At 36.7% G+C, this 19572-nt stretch overlaps 1 protein-coding gene and 1 long non-coding RNA gene across 2 annotated transcripts; one reads left to right on the top strand and one right to left on the bottom strand.

Moving 5' to 3' along the window:
• Window positions 1-3833: 3833 nt before the first annotated feature.
• Window positions 3834-4246, bottom strand: LOC140523580 (histone H4). Its single transcript, XM_072638392.1, has one exon. The coding sequence runs from the start codon at window positions 4200-4202 to the stop codon at window positions 3891-3893; it is 312 nt and encodes a 103-aa protein (XP_072494493.1). The 5' UTR covers window positions 4203-4246; the 3' UTR covers window positions 3834-3890.
• Window positions 4247-10877: 6631 nt separating this feature from the next.
• Window positions 10878-18530, top strand: LOC140523581 (uncharacterized). Its single transcript, XR_011973425.1, has 3 exons — window positions 10878-10981; window positions 17272-17430; window positions 18392-18530. It is a non-coding gene; the product is annotated as an uncharacterized lncRNA (long non-coding RNA).
• The last annotated feature ends 1042 nt before the right edge of the window (window positions 18531-19572 follow it).

Here is a 19572-nt window from a genome sequence, read left to right on the forward strand (position 1 = left end):
ACAAATAAAATGTAATGTGTGACTAAACAAGAATTTGTTTGGAAAACATGAAGGGATTTTAGTGAAATGCAAACTCAATATGAATCAACATTGTAATCTAGCAACCAATAAAACAAATGCTATCCTGGTCTGCTATTAATATTGGAAAAGTGTAAAGAAAGTTGGAGGCCACAATCCATGGGTAAATTGCACAGGTAAGATTACATGTGGAATATTTCCTTCAATTTTGGTAACCATATTTGGAGAGGGACATTGGGAAAACTGACACACAACAAGGATGTAGAAGACATGGAAGGGTATACCATTTATCCAGGGCTGGAAGGAGCTGGGGGTGCTTAGTTTGGAGAAGAGTTTTTGCAAGGAGCAGATGCAGCTCTTCAACTTTGTCAGAAGGAGAAGGCAGTGGATGCTGCTGCAGAGAGGTACTGAGGCAAAGATGTTTTTTTTCCCCAGGAAGAACTCAGATTTATGTCTTTACCTGCTCACACCAGTTGGAAGAAAAGTAAAAAAAAAAATTCCTTTTGAAAACAGGAACAACAGGAAATATTACTACTGTGCCACAGGAAATAGGAGAAACTGGAGATCTAGTGCCCCTTCCCCTGAGCTGGTCTGTATGTATTGTTGATAATGAAGAAGATGACCCAGTAATCTAGAGAACTCTCTGGGACTGGACAGTGTGGCCTACTTTTACCTGATGCATAGCAGACAAGTCAGTCAATCAGTCAGCAAACTCTTATTAAACACTCTCATACACATGCTAAACTCTGGGGATACTAGAAAGATAAAAATACTGTCCTTGTCCTCAGAGTGCTCACATTCTACTGGGAGAGACAACATGTAAGTAATTATGTACACACAGGATATGTGCAGAGCAGGTGGAGGGTAATCTTAGAAGGATGGCCCTGGGGGGACAGGAAAAAGTTTCCTGAAAAGATGGAATTTGAGCAGAGTACTGAAGGAAGCGAGGGAAGCCAAGAGATCAAAGTGAGAAGGGTGAGCATCCCAAGTATAAAGGACATTTTGAGTGCAAAGGTTTTATTTGGGAGATGGAGTAACAAGAGGAGAAATCGCAAGTGGACCAATGTAGCTGTATCACACACTTTGTGAAATGGTATTAAGTGTAAAAAGACTGGAAAGGTGGGAAAGGCTCTGATTCTGAAAGGATTTAAGTGCCAAAGAGAGGACTTTATATTTGATCCTGAATGTAATAGGAAGCTATTGCTTGAAGGGCCTGGAAATGAGAAAATTGACATGGTGAGACCTGTCCTTCAAGATTGTCTTGGCAGCTGAGTGGAGGATGGATTGGAGTTGGGAGACCATCCAGAAGGCTATTGCAGTACTTTAGGTTGAGTACGTATGCCAGAGTGGAAGCTGGGTATGTGGAGAGAATGGTGGCATCTTAAATGACTGGGAGGATAGTGGTATTCTTGACAGTAACAGAAAAATCAGGACTGAAGAAGGTAAAGATAATATTAAATTTGAGATGCCTATGGGACATCCAATTTGATATGTCCAGGAGGCATAGGACTGACATAGGACTGGAAGTCAGGAGAGAGACTGGTTCTGAATATATAGATCCAGCAATCATTTGCCTAGATGGCCTGGGACAGAATCTTGGGGCACCCATGGTTAGCAGGCAAAACATAGATGGAGACCTAGCAGAAGAGATGGGAAAAGAGCATACAAGGAGGAGATCCAGTTGAGAAGAGTGAAATAAAAACCTAGAGAGGAGGCTTGTTGAGTGCCATGAATTCCTCCTTACCAGTAAAGAATCCCACTTTACAAGGGAAGTCTCACCCTTTATATATATTTCCAAGAACTTTTGTAGAATTCTTATAAGTTATTTCTAAGTCCTGCATTATTGTTGTAAAGATGTATATGGGGTGTTCAGGAGGACTAGGACCTCTGGTTAGAGGGTACTTTTCAGAGCTGCTCATCCACATTTGGTGTTCATCTGATTCTCTCAACTCTCACTTGTAGCTCCAGGAAGTTGTAGCATGCATAGCAGCCATACCCCAGTAAATCATCTTGGCTGATGGATGAAACCAGGTTGAGGTAACCAACAGGCCTCAAACCTGTTAGGGAGATGTCTATCTCAAGTACACAAAGACTTTTCCCTGTGGAATGGGCAGATGAGAACAATTTGTTTCAACAGCCATCAAAGCAGCTAATCAAGGGAGTAGGGAGAATTTGGAGCTTGGTCAGGTATCAGCCTTCAAGGTCATCCATTGCCCATGGTCTTGACTTTTGTTTTATTACTGGACTTCAATGACTCAGGAAGAGAGAGACTGATGACTTTGTGAAACTCTGCCTCATTTAAATCCAGTTCACATACAAGTCAAGATATCACCTATGATGTCATTGGTTCTCTTGCGAAATGGAGGACAAACAATTAAAGTTGCAAATCAAGAACAGAATGTTTTTCTAACAGAAATGGAAAAACAAGCCAAAGATTCATTTCTGGTGGTAAATCCTAAAATAATCAGTAACAGATAGCTTCAAGGACACCAAGTTGAGATAAAGGTGTTGCAAATTTTAGAGCTCTAGACAATCACAATCATTAGAAAAAGAGGCTTTTTTTGAGTGTAATATTACTAAAATATTTTAGTGTATGTCAGTCAATCCCTATAGAGGAGGTAAAGAATAAATTTGTGTTCCCATTTTGCAGTTGAGGAAATTGAGGAAAAGAAGTTAAATTACTTACCCACTGTTGCACACCTAATAAGAGTCCCGTTAAATTTGTAATCAGGTCTTCTAGATGTTAACACCTGCCCCTCTGTTCATTGTACAACCCAGCTTCCTATGTTTGTAGTTTATATTGCTGGTCTATTTATTTCAATTTCTATAAGTAATATTTTTAATTCTTTTAATTCTACCTTCAATAATGAGGTTTACAAGTTGGACACTTTTCTGTTTGTCCAAGCACCAGCTTTTTTTTTTTTTAACTAGGAAAACTATATATGGGGATCTTTCTAGAATAATTTCTCACTTCTAGACCTCTTTTGTGTGCAGTGCATATAATTTTCAATCTTTCCTGAATCATTCAGGGTGATCATGCCCATTTTATTGCACTCCACAGTAAGTGGAGCATTTCGTTCTAAGAAATCTTTAATGAGACCATTTTCTGGTGGGTTCAATGTTTTTTTTGATTTTTGATGCTAATTACGTTCTCTATTGATCTCAGGATGTTCCTTGTTATTTCTTTTCACTGCAATATCTGTGCTCTATATCACCCTCCTGCTTCCCAGTTTCCATCTGGCACGTATATAACAGGGGCTCAAAAGTTTATTGACTGGATAAATGTAGGAAAGTAAGGGTTTGACTTGGGAGGATGAGGGTAGTGGTAAAGTGGACAAATAAAATAAACAAGCCGTTTATCAAGTACCTACGGTATCCTTGGGCTGGAAAGTTTAGGGAAGTCAGTATCTGCCATAAAGACCTTAGAGGTTAGGAGTGGAATAAAACTGTATATATAAACGTTATACATAAAATATATTAGCACAATAGAAAAGTACAAATGCTATTAACAGCTATTCCTAGGTTAGAAAGATAAATGCAGGTACTGCTGTTGGCCTTGGGGTGCGCATGCGCTAGCGCGGGTAAAGGAGGCTTAATGGAGACGGTACTTAGACAGCTCAAGTACTGACAACGTTTACTTTGTTACATTACCAGGGGAATCTTGAGCTCTAGGTGACGCTAGACCTCAGCCCCTTTCTCTTGTCTGTGAGCAAAAGTTGTCAGTTATGAGAACTCACCCATTCATGACCAATATTCTATGAAAAAGTAGCAAACCAATAGCAAACCAAAGAGCACAACTCCTTTGAACGAAAATGTAGGCGGCCCTGAAAAGGGCCTTTGAAAAGTAGAGTGCACCGTACAGAGAAGCGCGCTTAGCCGCCGAAGCCGTAGAGAGTGCGGCCCTGGCGCTTGAGAGCGTAGACCACGTCCATGGCAGTGACGGTCTTCCTCTTGGCGTGCTCCGTGTAGGTGACGGCGTCACGGATCACGTTCTCCAAGAAGACCTTCAGCACCCCGCGGGTCTCCTCGTAGATGAGCCCCGAGATGCGCTTCACGCCCCCACGCCGAGCCAGACGACGGATGGCAGGCTTGGTGATGCCCTGGATGTTATCCCGCAGCACCTTCCTGTGCCGCTTGGCACCCCCTTTGCCTAGACCTTTGCCTCCTTTACCGCGCCCAGACATGGTTAAAGTCAGCGAAGTCTATCCAGATAGGACAATTATCCCACAGCCAGCGCGAACTTTATATAAGGTAGCGGCGGACCTCTTTGAAAACCGAAAGAGGTCCTGAAGGGGGCGGTGAGAAACTGCCTCTAAGCTCCGCCCCTCCGTGGGTCTCAGGTCCCCTCTCATTGGACGAGAAGGAGCAGAGAGACAATCCTGCAAGTCAAGCGTGCCCTTTTTCTGAGTTGTAGTTTAGTTCATTCGAAAGAACGATGGGTGATTCTTTTCCAGGAAAAGAAGTTTGACTCTTCAGTTTTCATTCTAATACGTTACTGTCACCAGCCTCACTTTCTCCTCCAGAGCCATCTGGGTCTAGTAACTAGATATGGATCAGGACACCTGGAGATGGCCCAGGATGCAGTGGGGGACCTTGGCTTTTTAAAGCTAAGGTCCTTAACAGGTCTGTTTGACTGAGGCAAGGCCCATTTAATGATTTAAGGCTTAATAAAAATGAGGCAAAGAATCACCTCTAAAAAGAAAATGTGGAAGGGGAAGACCCTCAGGGTTTCTGCTGAAAACAGAAACAATTGTTTTTTACATTTATTGAAGGTGGTTACTGTTTGACCCTTGATTGGTTCAGAATGAGTGCCAATAACATTTGTTTCTGTTTTGGTGGGAAAACCTGAGGATGTTCCCCTTCGCACAGCCCATCCTCACTTAAACCCAATTTACTTGCATGTCATGGCATCACCTCCTTGATATCATGGACTTCTTCCAGAACGAAGGACAAACAGCAGCTTCACATAATTGGCTTCCTTTTGTGAGAAACATGCTCCCTTTAATCGAAGAACAATGCTTGTGAAATCAAGAAAGCTATATTAATTTTTAAGTTCATTGTAAATGAACAGGTAGCTCCTAATGGACGGCTGCATTTGTTTAGACCAATGCAAACCCTGTTTCTAATTCAAATTTCCTGCCTGCTTCCCATTGGTCAGCACTCCAGGGTTAACCCCAACCCACCTGGGCACATTCCTCATTTTCTTTATAGAATGACATGATATAAATTCTTTTAAAGGAATTACCTTAATTGATGTACAGTCTTTCTGGTGTCAACCTGAAAGTCTGGGAAGAGGAAAGCAGGCTAAGTGATATCTTAATTGAATAGGTGGTAAATACAATAAGATTAAAAGAGTTGACAAAGTATCAGTTGCAATTATGACCCAGGATATCTGTGTTTTCTTTACCATTAACATACCATAACATAGTATGTATCCATAAAATATTAAGAAAACGTCCCATTATTCAAGTTAGTGTCTTGGGTTAAGGGTCTTATAAAGAATAATGTCAAAGAATGCCCCATCTGGCCTTGTTGGCATAGGAAGAGGTATTCTCTGAGTTTACTCAGAGAACAAAGAAGGTCTTAAGTCCAGGCTCTTTTTCTGGTTGGCTAATTCAGGCTCTGGCCCTTCTTGAGGGTTCTAAAATGATATTAAGTGATTATTACTAGTATTACAGATGTTACGTATTTTCTGTGGAAACATAAGTTCAATTCATGCCTCACATTTTGTAATACTATTTTACTTTATGTATTTGAAAATATTATTCTGAGAGGGAGGCACACAAACTTCCATAGATTGTAGAAAGGGATAATGACAGAAAAGTAAAGAGAGACTGCAGTTCTACCCCCTCAGGGCACCCAATACCCTCTCCCTAACCAAAACAAATAACAATACAGCCGGGCTAGTAGGAATCCATAATTGTTTAGTATGTAGTAGCAGGTAACAGCCCCCTTCTTCATATTTCATAGGTAAAGTGAAAACATCAATCATTCAGTCAGTGAACAAATATTTTTTTAAATGCCTATTATGTGCCTGCATTGTGCTAAGCTCTCAGTATACAAAGCAAGTCAAAAGACAGTCCTTGCCCTCAATGGGCTTACTTTTTTCTAACAGGGGACCTAATACACAAATAGTTGAAAACTGGGGAAGTGGAGGTGATGAGGGAGGTGGTGAGAAGGTAACCAGGTCAAGGCAGTATAGAGAAGTTCAGAGGAGTGTGGTCCTATGGGAAATGAAGAGATGGCTAGTCAGGGGTGCCTCCTACAATGGATGTTCTTTTATTTTTTTTCCACATTTAATTTTCATTTCATTTTTCTCAATTACATATCAGCAAAATATTTTACCATTTGTTTTAAAAAACATTTTGAGTTCCATATTCTTTTTAAAAGATATTTTGGTTTCCATATTTTTGACCTTCTTCCCTCTCCTGTCCTTGAAAAGACAAGCAATTTGATATAGATTCTACATGTATGATCATGTAGAAAAAATTCCATAATAACAATGTTGCAAAAAAACGCCAAACAAATCAAAAACAAATAAACCACAGACCAAAACCCCCTCAAGAATAATAAAGTAGGAAAAATGTGCTTTATTCTTCATTCAGATTCCATTAGTTCTTTCTCAGGAGATGGTTGGCATTTTCCATCATGAATCCTTTGTAACTGTCTTGGATCACTGTATTGCTGAGAATAGGTAAGTCATTCACAGTTGATCATAGTGCAATATTGCTGTTACTGTGTACAATGTTTTCAAGGTTCTGCTCACTTCAGCATCAATTCATATAAGTCTTCCCAGTGGTTTTTCTGAAATCTTCCTGCTTGTCATTTCTTATGAAACATTACTATTTTGTTATGTTCATATACCACAACTTGTTTGGCATTCCTCAATTGACTGGCCTATCTTCAATTTCCAGTTCTTTGTTACCGCAAAAAGAGCTGCTGTGAATATTTTTATATCCTTTTCCTTTGATCTCTTTGGGGAATAGACCTAGTAGTAGTATTGCTAGGTCAAAAAGTATGTGCAGTTTTGTAGCCTTCTGGGCATAGTTCCAAATTATTCTCCAGAATAGTTGGATCAGTTCACAACTCCATCAAAAGTGTATTAGTATCCCTATTTTTCCACACGGCCTTCAACAGTGTCATTTTCCTTTTCTGTGATATTAGTCAATCTGATAGATTTGAGGTGGCATCTCAGAGTTGTTTTAATTTGCATCTCTTGAATCAGGTGATTTAGAGCATTTTTTTCATATGACTACAGATAACATTGATTTCTTCTGAAGAGTGCCTGTTTATATCCTTTGACCATTTTTCAATTGGGGAATAGTTCATATTCTTATAAATTTGACTCAGTTCTCTCTGTATTTGAGAAATGAGGCCTCTATTAGAGGAACTTGTAAAATTGCTCCCCACCCTACTTTTTTTCCTGATCTTGTATGCATTGGTCTTGTTTGTGCAAGACATTTTTAATTTGATGTAATAAAATCATTCATTCTACATCCTGTAATGCTCTCTATCTCTTGTGTGATAAATTCTTTCCTTATCCATAAATCTGAGAGGTAAAATATTCCATGCTCCCCTATTTGCTTATTATACCATCCTTTATGTCTAAATCATGTATCCATTTTGACCAGTATGAGATGTCGGCCTATATCTAGTTTCTCACAAATGAATTTCCAGTTTTCACAGCAATTTTTGTCAAATAGTGATTTCCTAAATCTGTGGGTTTGTGATCATTTACTATTATATATTATGTATCTAATCTATTCCACCAATCCACCACTCTATTTCTTAGCTAGTACCAGATTGTTTTGATAATTACTACTTTGTAATATAGTTTGAGATATACTACTGTTAGGCCACCTTCCTTATTTTTTTTTGTTAAATTCCTTGATATTCTTGACCTTTTTCCCCTAATTAATTAATTTTTAGTTTTCAGCATTCATTTCCACAAGATTTTGAGTTCCAAATTTTCTCCCCATCTCTTCCCTTCTCCATCCCAAGATAGTGTGCGTTCTGGTTACCCCTTCTTCCAATCTGCCTTCCCTTCTACCACATTCCCTTACCCCTCTCATCCCTTTCACCTCTATTTTCTTGTAGGGCAAGATAGATTTCTATACCCCACTGCCTGTATGTCTTATTTCACAGTTGCATGTAAAAACAATTTTTAACATTCATTTTTAAAACTTTGAGTTCCAACTTCTCTCCCTTCCTCCCTCCCCATCCATCCCTACTGAGAAGGTAAGCAATTCAATACAGGTCATACATGTGTAGTCATGCAAAATACTTCCATAACCGTCATGATGTGAAAGACTAATGACATTTCTCATCATCTTATCCTACCCATTTATTTTACTTTTTCTTTTGACACTGTCCCTCCTCTAAAGTGTTTACTTCTAATTACCCCTCCTCACATTTGCCCTCCCTTCTATCATCCCCTCACCCCCTTATCTTTTCCCCTCTAATTTCCTGAGTGTAAGAGATTTTCCTACCAAATTGAGTGTGTATGTTATTTCTTCCTTAAACTAAATCTGATGACAGTAAGGTTCACTCTTTCCTTCTCACCTCCCCATGCTTCCCCTCTACTTGTAAAGGCTTTTTCTTGCCTCTTTTATGTGAGACAGAATTTACTTCACTCTATTTCTCTCTTTCTCCTTCTCCAGATATATTCATCTCTCACCCCTTAATTTTATTTTTTTAGATACCGTCTCTTTATATTCAACTCACCCTGTGCCCTCTGTCTATATGTATATAATCCCTCCAATTACCCTAATACTGAGAAGTTACAAATATCATCTTCCCATGTAGGAATATAGACAGTTTAATCTTATTAAGTTCTTTATGATTTCCCTTTCCTGTTTGCCTTTTTTATCCTTCTCTTGAGTCTTATATTTGATGGTCAAATTTTCTATTTATCTCTGGTCTTTTCATCAGAAATGCTTAAAAGTTCTCTATTACACTGAATACCCCTTTTCCCATGAAGGATTACACTCATTTTTTTTTTCTGGATATGTGATTCTTGATTTTAATCCTAACTCCTTTGACCTCTGGAATATCATATTCCCAGCTCTCTGATCCCTTAATGTAGAGGCTGCTAGATTTTGCGTTATCCTGATTTTGTTTCTACAATATTTGAATTGTTTCTTTTTGGCTGCTTTCAATATTTTCTCCTTGACCTGAGAGCTCTGGATTTTGGCTGAAATATTTCTAGGTGTTTTCCTTTAGGGATCTCTTTCAGGAGGTGGTCAATGGATTCTTTCAATATCTATTTTATCCTCTAGTGCTAGAATATCAGGGCAGTTTTCCTTGAAAGATGATATCTAGGCTCTTTTTTGATGATGGCTTTCAGGTAGTCCAATAATTTTTAAAATGTCTCTCCTGGATCTATTTTCCAGGTCAGTTGTTTTTCCAACAAGATATTTCACGTTGTCTGCTATTTTCTCATTCTTTTGGTTTTCTTTTATAATTTCTTGATTTGTCATAAAGTCATTATCTTCCATCTGCTCCATTCTAATCTTTAAGGAATTATTTTCTTCAGTGAGTTTTTGGACCTCCTTTTCCATCTGGTCAATTCTGCTTTTAAAACATTCTTCTCCTCATTGACTTTTTGGATCTCTTTTGCCATTTGGGTTAGTGTATTTTTAAAGTGTTATTTTCTTCAGCATTTTTTGGGTCTCCTTTCACAAATTGTTGACTCATTTTTCATGATTTTCTTGCATCACTCTCATTTCTCTTCCCCATTTTTTCTCTACTTCTCTTACTTGATTGTCTTATTGTCTTAGTTGATTGCTTTTCTTCTGGTACCCTGCCTTCTCCTTCCTATTAGACTATAAGACAGAGGCTCTATGGTTAACCTCTCTACCCTAACACCCTAGTGAATGCCCCAGGAATGTACTTGGCATTTTATGAGTGCTGGGGAAAAGTTCGAGTTGAAGAGAAATGAAATGAACTGTGGAGTTTTGCCCCCAACCCCAATCCTGGGTTTTCTCCCTGGTTTGACAACTCAAAACCCTGGGATTATATCTTAGTGTCCCAGAGTGGTGGCTCCAACTCTGGTCAACTTCTGGAGTATGTGTGGGTCCCAGACAGTGGCCCATTTCCATGGATTCCAGTGGAGGAATGAGCAGAGAGCCTGTGTTACTTCCCTTACAGAGAAATGGGACTTCTCAGGACCTTCACCCCAAGAACACTTCTCTTTACTCCTCTCTTTTCTTACTACTAGAGGGCATCATGTTTTACAGACCTAAAGCCCAGCAAGCATGTTGTGCTGTGAGTTTGGCATAATAACAAGCCTTTGCACTCACCCTCTGGATGAACTCTGCTGCAGCTAAATCACAGAATTGGTTCAAATCATCCCCAGGTGGTCACTGAACTCAGACAAGCAACTTCAGGAACCACATTCTAGTCATGAAGCCCTGCTATTAATAGACTTTTTGTCACTGGGCAAACTTACCTCATTGTTACTGTTATGCCTCACTGCTGTGGTTACATCTCACTGCTTGGTTTGTTGTCTAGCCACAACTACATGTAACAAGGCTTAGTCTCACTGTTTTGGGGCTTCTCAGTCATAGAGGAGACCCTGGAATTTGTGTTCAGTTTCCCTCTTCCAACAGAATAAAGAAGGATTTTTGCCTGTATGTTCTGTGAGCTCTTTAGTTTTATTTTATTTTTCAGAATTAACAGTTGGTGCATAACCTCTGTGGCTCTTTGATTATTTATTTTCAGGGTTTGACAGTTGGTGTCAGAAGTGGGATCAAAAAGAGTTAATTCCTTCTGATCCAGTGAGAACAAGGTACAGTACTTACAGGAGCCCTTTGTACTCTGGAACAGTGAGTGATTTTTACTTTTCTGAATCCCAAACTCCTGTCTTTGGTCAAGTTCCACTCCCTTGGAGGACTGAAACTTTGGTGTTACAACTCAAGTGAGGATTTGTCAGTATCTTCTTGGTGAAGTATCTTTGGAACAGGTATCTTTGTATTTGTTTCTCTCAGTTCTAATATGGGAAACCTGGGAAGTAAAAATCAGCTGCTAAAGAACTTGGTTGTAGGGCATATGCATTTAGTTCATGAACTAGATAATTGTAGGTTTCTTAATAATTGGCATAATTAGACATCGTTGACCAACATAGGGTTCTTTTGATTGGGATAAAATAAATTACCTTAAGAAGTGTCTTGATGAAGCCAGCACCCTGAATGGGACTTAATAAATAGTACTCAAAACTACCAAAGAGAAGACTTTTGTGACTTGGATTCTTAAATAGTATTATCCTATCTATCTTATCTTATCTTTTTGTCTCTGTTTATGTCTTATAAGATGCATTTTTTTTGTGTTGTGTTTGTGTTGTTTGTAGATTCTGTTACCTTGAAAGATTTAAAATGCAACTAGCCAGAAAGACTGTAAAAAGGCTACAAAGAGTTTACAATGCTGAGGAAGATGAATAGTTTTCATACTTGAAGCAGTTGTTCCAGTAAGCAGGACTAACTTTCACCTTAGGCTTTCTGAGGGAGATTAGGTTATAAGAAAAGAGAAAAAAGAAGAAAAACACCCTGCAAGACACTTTTTTCCTGTCATTTCAGTCTTGACCACATTAGAATTACAAAAATAAAGTCATATCATCAAAGTTTTAAAAACTGATAAAAAACATTTTAGTAGATTAAGAAGGTTTGAAGATGAATCATTAAGGAATTTGGAGACTCATAATTTTCAGATTGTAGGGGAGAACTCATGGAACTTTGGGCAATTCCAGGAACTCATTCCCTTCTGAAATATCTTAGCAAATTTTAGGGTGTCACTCTGTAGAATTTGTTTTAAAGAAAAATAAGAAGTAAATTCTGTAAAAATTTTAAAAGTGAGAGAATTCTGAGAAGATGGAGGAATAGGTCAGAATACTTCAGCTCTTCAGATTTACTCCAAAGAAAAAGATAAAACATTGTCTCAGAAGGAATGTAGAGTATGGAAAATAATCAAAAGTCAGGGTAAAGTAGTTCTCCAAAGACAGCCTAAAAAGACCCCTGGAAAGACCCAACCTCCAGAGGCAGAGGTTTGGCCTGAGTGAAGTTCACAAACAACAAGCCCTGCTGGTAGTTGGGGTTGGGAGGTAGCCTCAGCTTTAGAAACTTTCTTCTCACAGACAGTGTCGGGGGTCTGGCTGGGCTGGGCTGCCACTCTAGGGGACAAAGAGCTAGCACACACCTGATGAGTACAGTAGCAGAGGGGTGGGGATCCTGTTAGCTGTGAGCACTTGCAGGAGAGCAAGGTCTCTGGTTTCAGATCCAGTGAAGGGAGGATAGATGTAGCCTGCAGCCACTGAAGAGACTGCAGGGAGTAAGATCATTTGAGGAACAGCATGACTGGGGACTCTAGCTTTGGCTTGTGGTGGAGAGGAGACTCCAAGGTTGAGCCCTGGAACAGACTTCAGAAAATAACAGTAAGAAGGACCTGAGGCTTGGGGTGTTATTTCTCGTACCTCTGAACTAGAACATGATCATACTAATATCTTCTAAAAATTAAATAAAAATGAGCAAGCAAAGGATAAAGAATCCAACCATAGATAGCTATTATGGGGGTAGAGAAGATTTGGGTTTACATTCAGAGGAAGATAACAGAGCTAAAAAACCTGCTGCTTTTTCAATGAGAAACATCAAATGGTTACAAGCACACAAAAACAATTTATTAGAAGAATTTTAAAATGACTTTAAAAATCAAATAAGAGAGATTGAGGAAATTTTTTTTAAAAAGCAGCAATCCAAGAAAATCAAGAAAATTATGAAAAGAAGTCAACCAACTTGAAATAGAGAACAAAACACTTAAAAAAGAAAATAATTCCTTGAAAACTAGAATTGGGCAAAGGGAAGCTAATGATGTACCAAGACGCAGAGAAATAAAACAAAATCAAAAGAATGAAAAAATGGAAGAGAATGTGAAACCTCTCATCAGAAAAGCAACTGATCTGGAGAACCCATTGAGCAGAAATAATAATAATAATAATAATAATAATAGTCAGACTGTCTGAAAATTATGATAAAAAAGAAGCTTGATACAATATTACAAGAAATTTTCAAGGAAAGTTACCCTAACATTGTAGAACAGGAAGGCAAAACAGAAATAGAAAAAAAAATCTCCTTATCACTACCTGAAAGAGATTCCAGGAGGAAAACTTACAGGAATATCATAGCCAAGTTTCAAAGCTCCAAGGTTAAGGGGAAAATATTGGAACCAACAAGAAAAAAAAAACAGTTTAAATATTGTGGAGCTACAATAAGGATTGCACAAGACCTAGCAGTTACTACATTGAAAGACCACAGATTTTGGAATACTATATTTCACAGAGCAAAAGAACTGAGGTTACAGCCAAGGGTAACTTACTTATCAAAGTTAAGTATATTCCTAAATGGGAAAAAATAGACCATTTAATGAACTGACTTGCATGTATTTGTGACAAAACAGAAGAACTTAAGGGGAAATTCAACATATAGCATCCAGAAGAAATATTAAGTAAACATTAAGGACCACTTATATATATAAGGGATTCCATAAGGTCAAATCATTTACTTCTTTTATATGAAAATAGTATTAGTTCTTTTATGATTTTCATTCTTATTTGAGTATTTTGAAAGAAAGGCTTGGACTGAGATGAGTATGATGGGGTGGTTATAAAAAAACAAAACTGTGCAGGAAGAGATAAAAAGGAGCAATTATCTCAAACAAATGAATAAAAAAGGGAAAAACTGATACTGAAGAAGGACAGGGGAGCGGGCAGGTAGTGCTGAAATGAAACTTACCCTCATTGTGAATGGGTTAAAGAAGGAACAACAAATATATCTAGAAGAGTATAAAAGTCTTCTAAATTCAGAAATAAGAGAGCATGGTGATAGGGTGGGGGGGGGAGGATAAAGGAGGGATTCTTGGAGGGGTGGGTAGAGTAAGGAATAGGAGGGCAAGGTAGAAGTAGAACAGAGGAGTGAAAAGAGATAGGAATAGGGTAAGAAAGATAGTGAGAAAAAATGAGGGAAAAAATATACAAGTAATTATAGATTAGACTGTGAATTGGATGAATTTACCCATAAAATTGGAACTGATAACAGATTAAAAATTTGAATTCAACAACATGTTGCTTTCAGGAATACTATAAAAGTGAGAGATACAAACATAAAACAAAGGTCAGCAGTAGAATTTATAATATAAAAAATCAGGGTAGCAATCATGAATTCATATAAAGTGAAAGCTAAAACAGATTTAATCAAAAGACAAAAATAGGGAAACTACACAATAGGTCAGCAATATTATATGATATTGTTTTAGATCATTTAAAATAGCTAGACAGTACAAAATACCTGAGAGTATGCCTGCGAATATAGACATAGGAACTATGCAAATGTAAACATTTTTATACAAATAAAGTTAGATCTAAATAATTGAAGTGATATTTATTGTTCATGTGTAAGTAAAACCAATACAATAAAAATGACAGCTTTATCTAACTAATCTATTTATGTAATGCTATCCCAATTAAATTACTAAAAGAATTAAAAGTCAGCAACTTCAAAGAAACAAAGGGAAAAAAAAACATAAAAAAAGCAGATTCAGTAGTATCAGACCTTAAACCATATTAAAAGGTGAGACCATTGTTGAAATGTAAAATGGAAAATTTTGATTAAATTAAATTAAACAATTTTCTTGTATAAAAAAAACCCTGTGCAGCCAAGAATAGAATGAATGCAGAGTATTTGGGGAGGAGGAGCTTTCATTGATAATCTCTCATATAGAATGTGATTATGTAGGAATGTTACTGTGGTGTAGGAAATGATGAGCTGGTTGATTTAGAAAAAAACATGTAAAGACTTGGACTTATGAAAGAAGATGCTATCTACCTTCAGAGAAGCAGATGACATGTGGAAATAAGCCTAGTATGGTCTTATATATATTTGTGAGTGTATACGCGTATGTTTATCTATCTATCTATCTATCTATCTATCTATCTATCTATCTATCTATCTATCTATCTATCTATCATCTATGCTTCATTGTAGCCTTTTTGGGGGAGGGGAAGGAATGGAAAAAACAAAGTAAAAAAATGCACAGGAGGGAACAAAAGAAAACCTATCAGGAAGCAAAGAAAAGCTGGAGAGCTTTGAAAATAGTGTGTAGTATTCTTTATATAGGTTTTCTTGAAATGGAAATCTATTGCTCTCTTACTTTCTGCTGTGTATGTGGCAGTAGTATTTGCCCATTCCTTTAAAAAATTTTTAGATAGCATTTTATTTTTCCCCCAGTTATATGTTAAGAAAAACTTTTAGCATCCATTATAAAAAGATTTTGAGTTTCAAAATTTTCTCCCTCCCTCCCTCCACTCCCCTCTTCTGAAAATGGTAGGCAGTTTGATGTAGTTTATACATGTACTATCATGTAAAACATATTTTCATACTCATCAGAGTTATGGAAGAAGAAACAGATCAAAAGGAAATAAAGTAAGTGAAAAAATATGCTTCAACTTGCATTCTGAGTCCATCAGTTCTTTATCTGGATATGGACAGCATTTTCCTTTGTGAGTCCTTTGTACTTGTCTTGGATTATTGTGTTTCTGAGAAGAGCTGAGTCATTCATTCATAGTTGATCATCACACAATGTGTTGTATTCTGTGTGCAAAAATGTTTTCCTGATTCTGTTCATTTCATTTTGGATCAGTTTGTACAAGTCTTTCCAGGTTTTTCTGAAATCTGCCTGTTCATCATTTCTTACTGCACAATAGTATTCCATTACAATTCATGTTCCACAGCTTGTTAAGCCATCCCCAACTGATGGGCATACCCTGTTTCCAATATTTTGCCACCATGGAAAGGGTTGCTATAAATGTTTTTGCACATGTTGGTCCTTTTCCCTTTTCTATGATCTCTCTGGGATACAGAACTAACAGTGGTATTGTTGGATCAAAGGCCATGCCCAACGGCACATTTCAAATTGTGCAATAGTTTTTTTCCCCCATTCTTATTTTGTACTTGAGTTTAAAAAAATTATAAATTAAAAAAAATAAATGACACATAATTTTCCACCCTGTAGATTGATAACTTCATTTTTTTTAGCATAAGGAAGCTTGTTTAGAAGTAATCCCAAAATGAACAGGACAAAAAAAAAAAGGTGTTCAGTGTGCACATTAAAGCCACCTTTTGTTAACCAAGAAAGGAGAAAAGATTGTTTAAATCAAAGATCTCCTGTGACTTCCTCAGTTCAGAGACCTTCTCCCTACGATCCTGGTTCACTCCTGTCATCTTAGATCATGTTCCCAAATGAAGGTATTGGAAAACAAGCTGGAAAAATTCAGGGAAACTTGCTACATTCCAGTTGCTGTAATTTATTAGCTGCATAATCTTAAGCAAGTTATCTTTGTTTGCCTCAATTTCCTAATCTGTATAGAAAAAAATAATAATGGTATGCTCCTCTCAGAGTTGTTGTGAGGACCAAAATAATATAATGATTTTAAAGTGCTTAACACAGTGACTGGCGTGTGCTAAGCACTGTATTATTATTATTTCTCTAATTGAATGTAATTGTTCCATGCCTGATAACTCTAAAGTCAGTCTAAAATGCCAAGGAAATAAGTATAATGGTTTTTTAAATATATGATAATTTGGAAATGCTTTGAATTGAATTGAGGTCATCTGAAATTTTATTTCATGTTTTAAATACATGATATTGTTTATGTTATTATCATATTTCTACATTCTCTTATATTGTGAAATTGGAGAGACCACTGCAACAGAAATGCTGTTAGACAAAACAGCTTCTTTTTAATCTGATGCCAATAGATTATGAATTGATCTTTTAAAAGGATGTGATAAAAACAGATATTGAAAACTGTTAAAAATTTAATGAGGAATATTTTGTTATAAAACTGATAATAATGTTTAATATACAGCAAATTTTCATTTGGGAATTTCTGCCTATTACAAAAGTATATAGGATAGTTTAGAGATGTAGCTTCAATGTATTAATGATGAATTAACTATCAGGTACTTGCTATATGTCAGAATATGGTTAGTTTTAATTTATAAGAAAAAGATTTATAAGTAAAATATAAGATAAATTTAATTTATAAGTGAAAAATAAATGAGGTGTTAACAGGGAAGCATAAGTAAAGATATTCAAGTCCTAAGATAAGGTTGATGAAATTTTGCTACATGAGGTAAAAATTTCTGAGACTGTAATTTGCTATTGTTTTGAGTTTTGATTCTATCGATAATTGTCTGAATTGTCATGAAGCCAATAGTAGAAAATGACACATACTGCAATCTGGGAACTACAGAAGGTGGATGTTTTAGATCATTGTATTGCTGAGAAGAGCTATATTCTATCAAAGCTGATCATCACACAGTGTACAATGTTCTCCGATTCTGCTCACTCCACTCAGCATCAGTTCATGTAAGTTTTACCAGGTTTTTCTGAAATCTGCCTGCTCATCATTTCTTATAGAACAATAGTATTCCAACACATTCATATCCCACAGCTTATTCAGCCATCCCCCAATTGATGGGCATGGGATAGCAAATATTGAGAAAGCAACAGGATTAGGTTGTTTTCTTTAAAAACATGTATATAATTGGCTTCCAGATTTATCTATCATGAGAATGATTGTGCATACTCATATACAACCAAACGTGAACAAAGAAACAGCACTCATTATGTAGCTAGTTTGTTTACGTTCCTTTGTTTACCACACATACATAATTTTAAAAATCATCTTTTTATGTTACAAGAATGAGAACATTAAGAAAAAATGAAATTTAGATCTCATTTCTTATTTTCCTAATGTCAGTGTTGAACTTCCAATAGCAACTACATTGACTCTAAACATTTAAATGCATTTCAAAAGTAAAGAACAAACTTAATTTCTTCTCTCCTCTGAATGGGTTGAAAAAAAGGAAAAAGGTTTAATTTTTTTTCTACATTTGCAGGATTATCCCATCCTGAAACCAAGTATTAATCAGAGAAAGTATACATAAGAGTATACATACTAGATAACACAGAGTGAAGGAACTCTACCATTGAGAGTGAGGTAATTCAGCTCAGCCTAAAAAGTCTCAGATCTCACCCAAGAGGAAATTCCCTGAAGTCTCTAGTGCAGCAAGATGAGGCCAAGAGTATGATGAAGGCACTGGCTCATCTACATTTTAGCTTCTTCCTAGGGTCTTTTTCTTCCTTCCAGGACCTTGTTTACCTTTAATGCACATTTTGGGTCTATTTTATATAAATTTCTCTAAACTCTACTTCAGTCATTTTATGTTTTCAGTCTGTCTCTTCACTGAGAACAATAGGTTATCTTTATAAGATGGTATCATAGAGCTTAAACATACATAATCTTGCCATCCTTCTTATTTTACAGATGAGAAAACTGGGCCACAGAAAAATGAAGGGATTTGCTCAAGACCACAAGGCTACCAAGTTTCTTAACCTATAGGTCAATGTACTTTCTACTAAATAATGTGATCTCTGTGAAATAAATATTTCCTTTTATTCGCTCTAGAACTATTTCCTTTGGGCATCACTGAGTTTTCCCTTATTCTAATATTCTAGAATTTATTAAAGTTGGTTTATTCATTAAATTATGCACTATTAGTGAAGATGGTATATAAACTTTGTGAAGGACTGGGATAATACATTTCCCCATCATGAGAGAAGTGGTGAATTTTTTCTTCTACACAATTTCAGAGACTTTACTTGGAATAAAAGCTGGGAAGGGATCCAAGTATTCAATAAGAACTTAATTTAAAATGATTCTTCTGTAATATCTCATCTTACTCTGACCTCTTCTTTTTTGCAAGACTGAATTTGATTGGCTCTTTTATTGGGGGAAAGAAGGGGTTGTAGAATCCCAGGTTGTACAAAATGTGGCATCTGCCCCTGCTGTGACTTTAGACATCTTTTAAAAGATAATTTCAAAATGTAAATTATCAGAATATGCCAGTTTGACCACCCATTTTCCAGATGATGAAATTAAAGCTCAAGGAGAGTAAAGGAGTTGCCCAGAATCTCACAGCTAGTAAGTAGAGGAGCCAATACTCAAATCCAGATCTTCTGCTCCCTCTTTAGGGGGTCAATTAATTTCATTCATTACATGAAATCACACTCTCCCTCTCATGTTTGATCTAGTTCTACATGATTTCTATTGTTGTCCTGATGGTCACTTACCAAATGATGGAACTATGGACCTCATGTCATCTTGGTTTCAAGGACTTAAATAGCTCAACATCAATTTCCTTCATTAGAATTCTTGGACCCTATTCAATGATGGTGCTACTGTTAAGAACTTGACTTTAATGATCATCAAAATAATCATTTTGAAAAAAATCAATCCAAGAGATTCAGAGAGTCACCGTCTAAGGATCCTAGATTTTTCACCTTTTTAATTTTTAAATATTCTTTTTTCATTAAATCACTTATTTCCATTCCCTCTCATCTTTCCACAAATTGGAGATTATGGAAAACTTTGCAAAAAATACACATAGAAATACATAATAAATTCCAATGTTACCCATGTCCCCCCAGATATATCACATTCTGTGT

This window comes from Notamacropus eugenii, chromosome 2, assembly GCF_028372415.1.
Source record: "Notamacropus eugenii isolate mMacEug1 chromosome 2, mMacEug1.pri_v2, whole genome shotgun sequence".
Classification (NCBI taxonomy): domain Eukaryota; kingdom Metazoa; phylum Chordata; class Mammalia; order Diprotodontia; family Macropodidae; genus Notamacropus; species Notamacropus eugenii.

Excerpts from the sequence above, each read along its gene's own strand:
- LOC140523580 (XM_072638392.1), bottom strand. The coding sequence starts at position 4,202 with ATGTCTGGGCGCGGTAAAGGAGGCAAAGGTCTAGGCAAAGGGGGTGCC.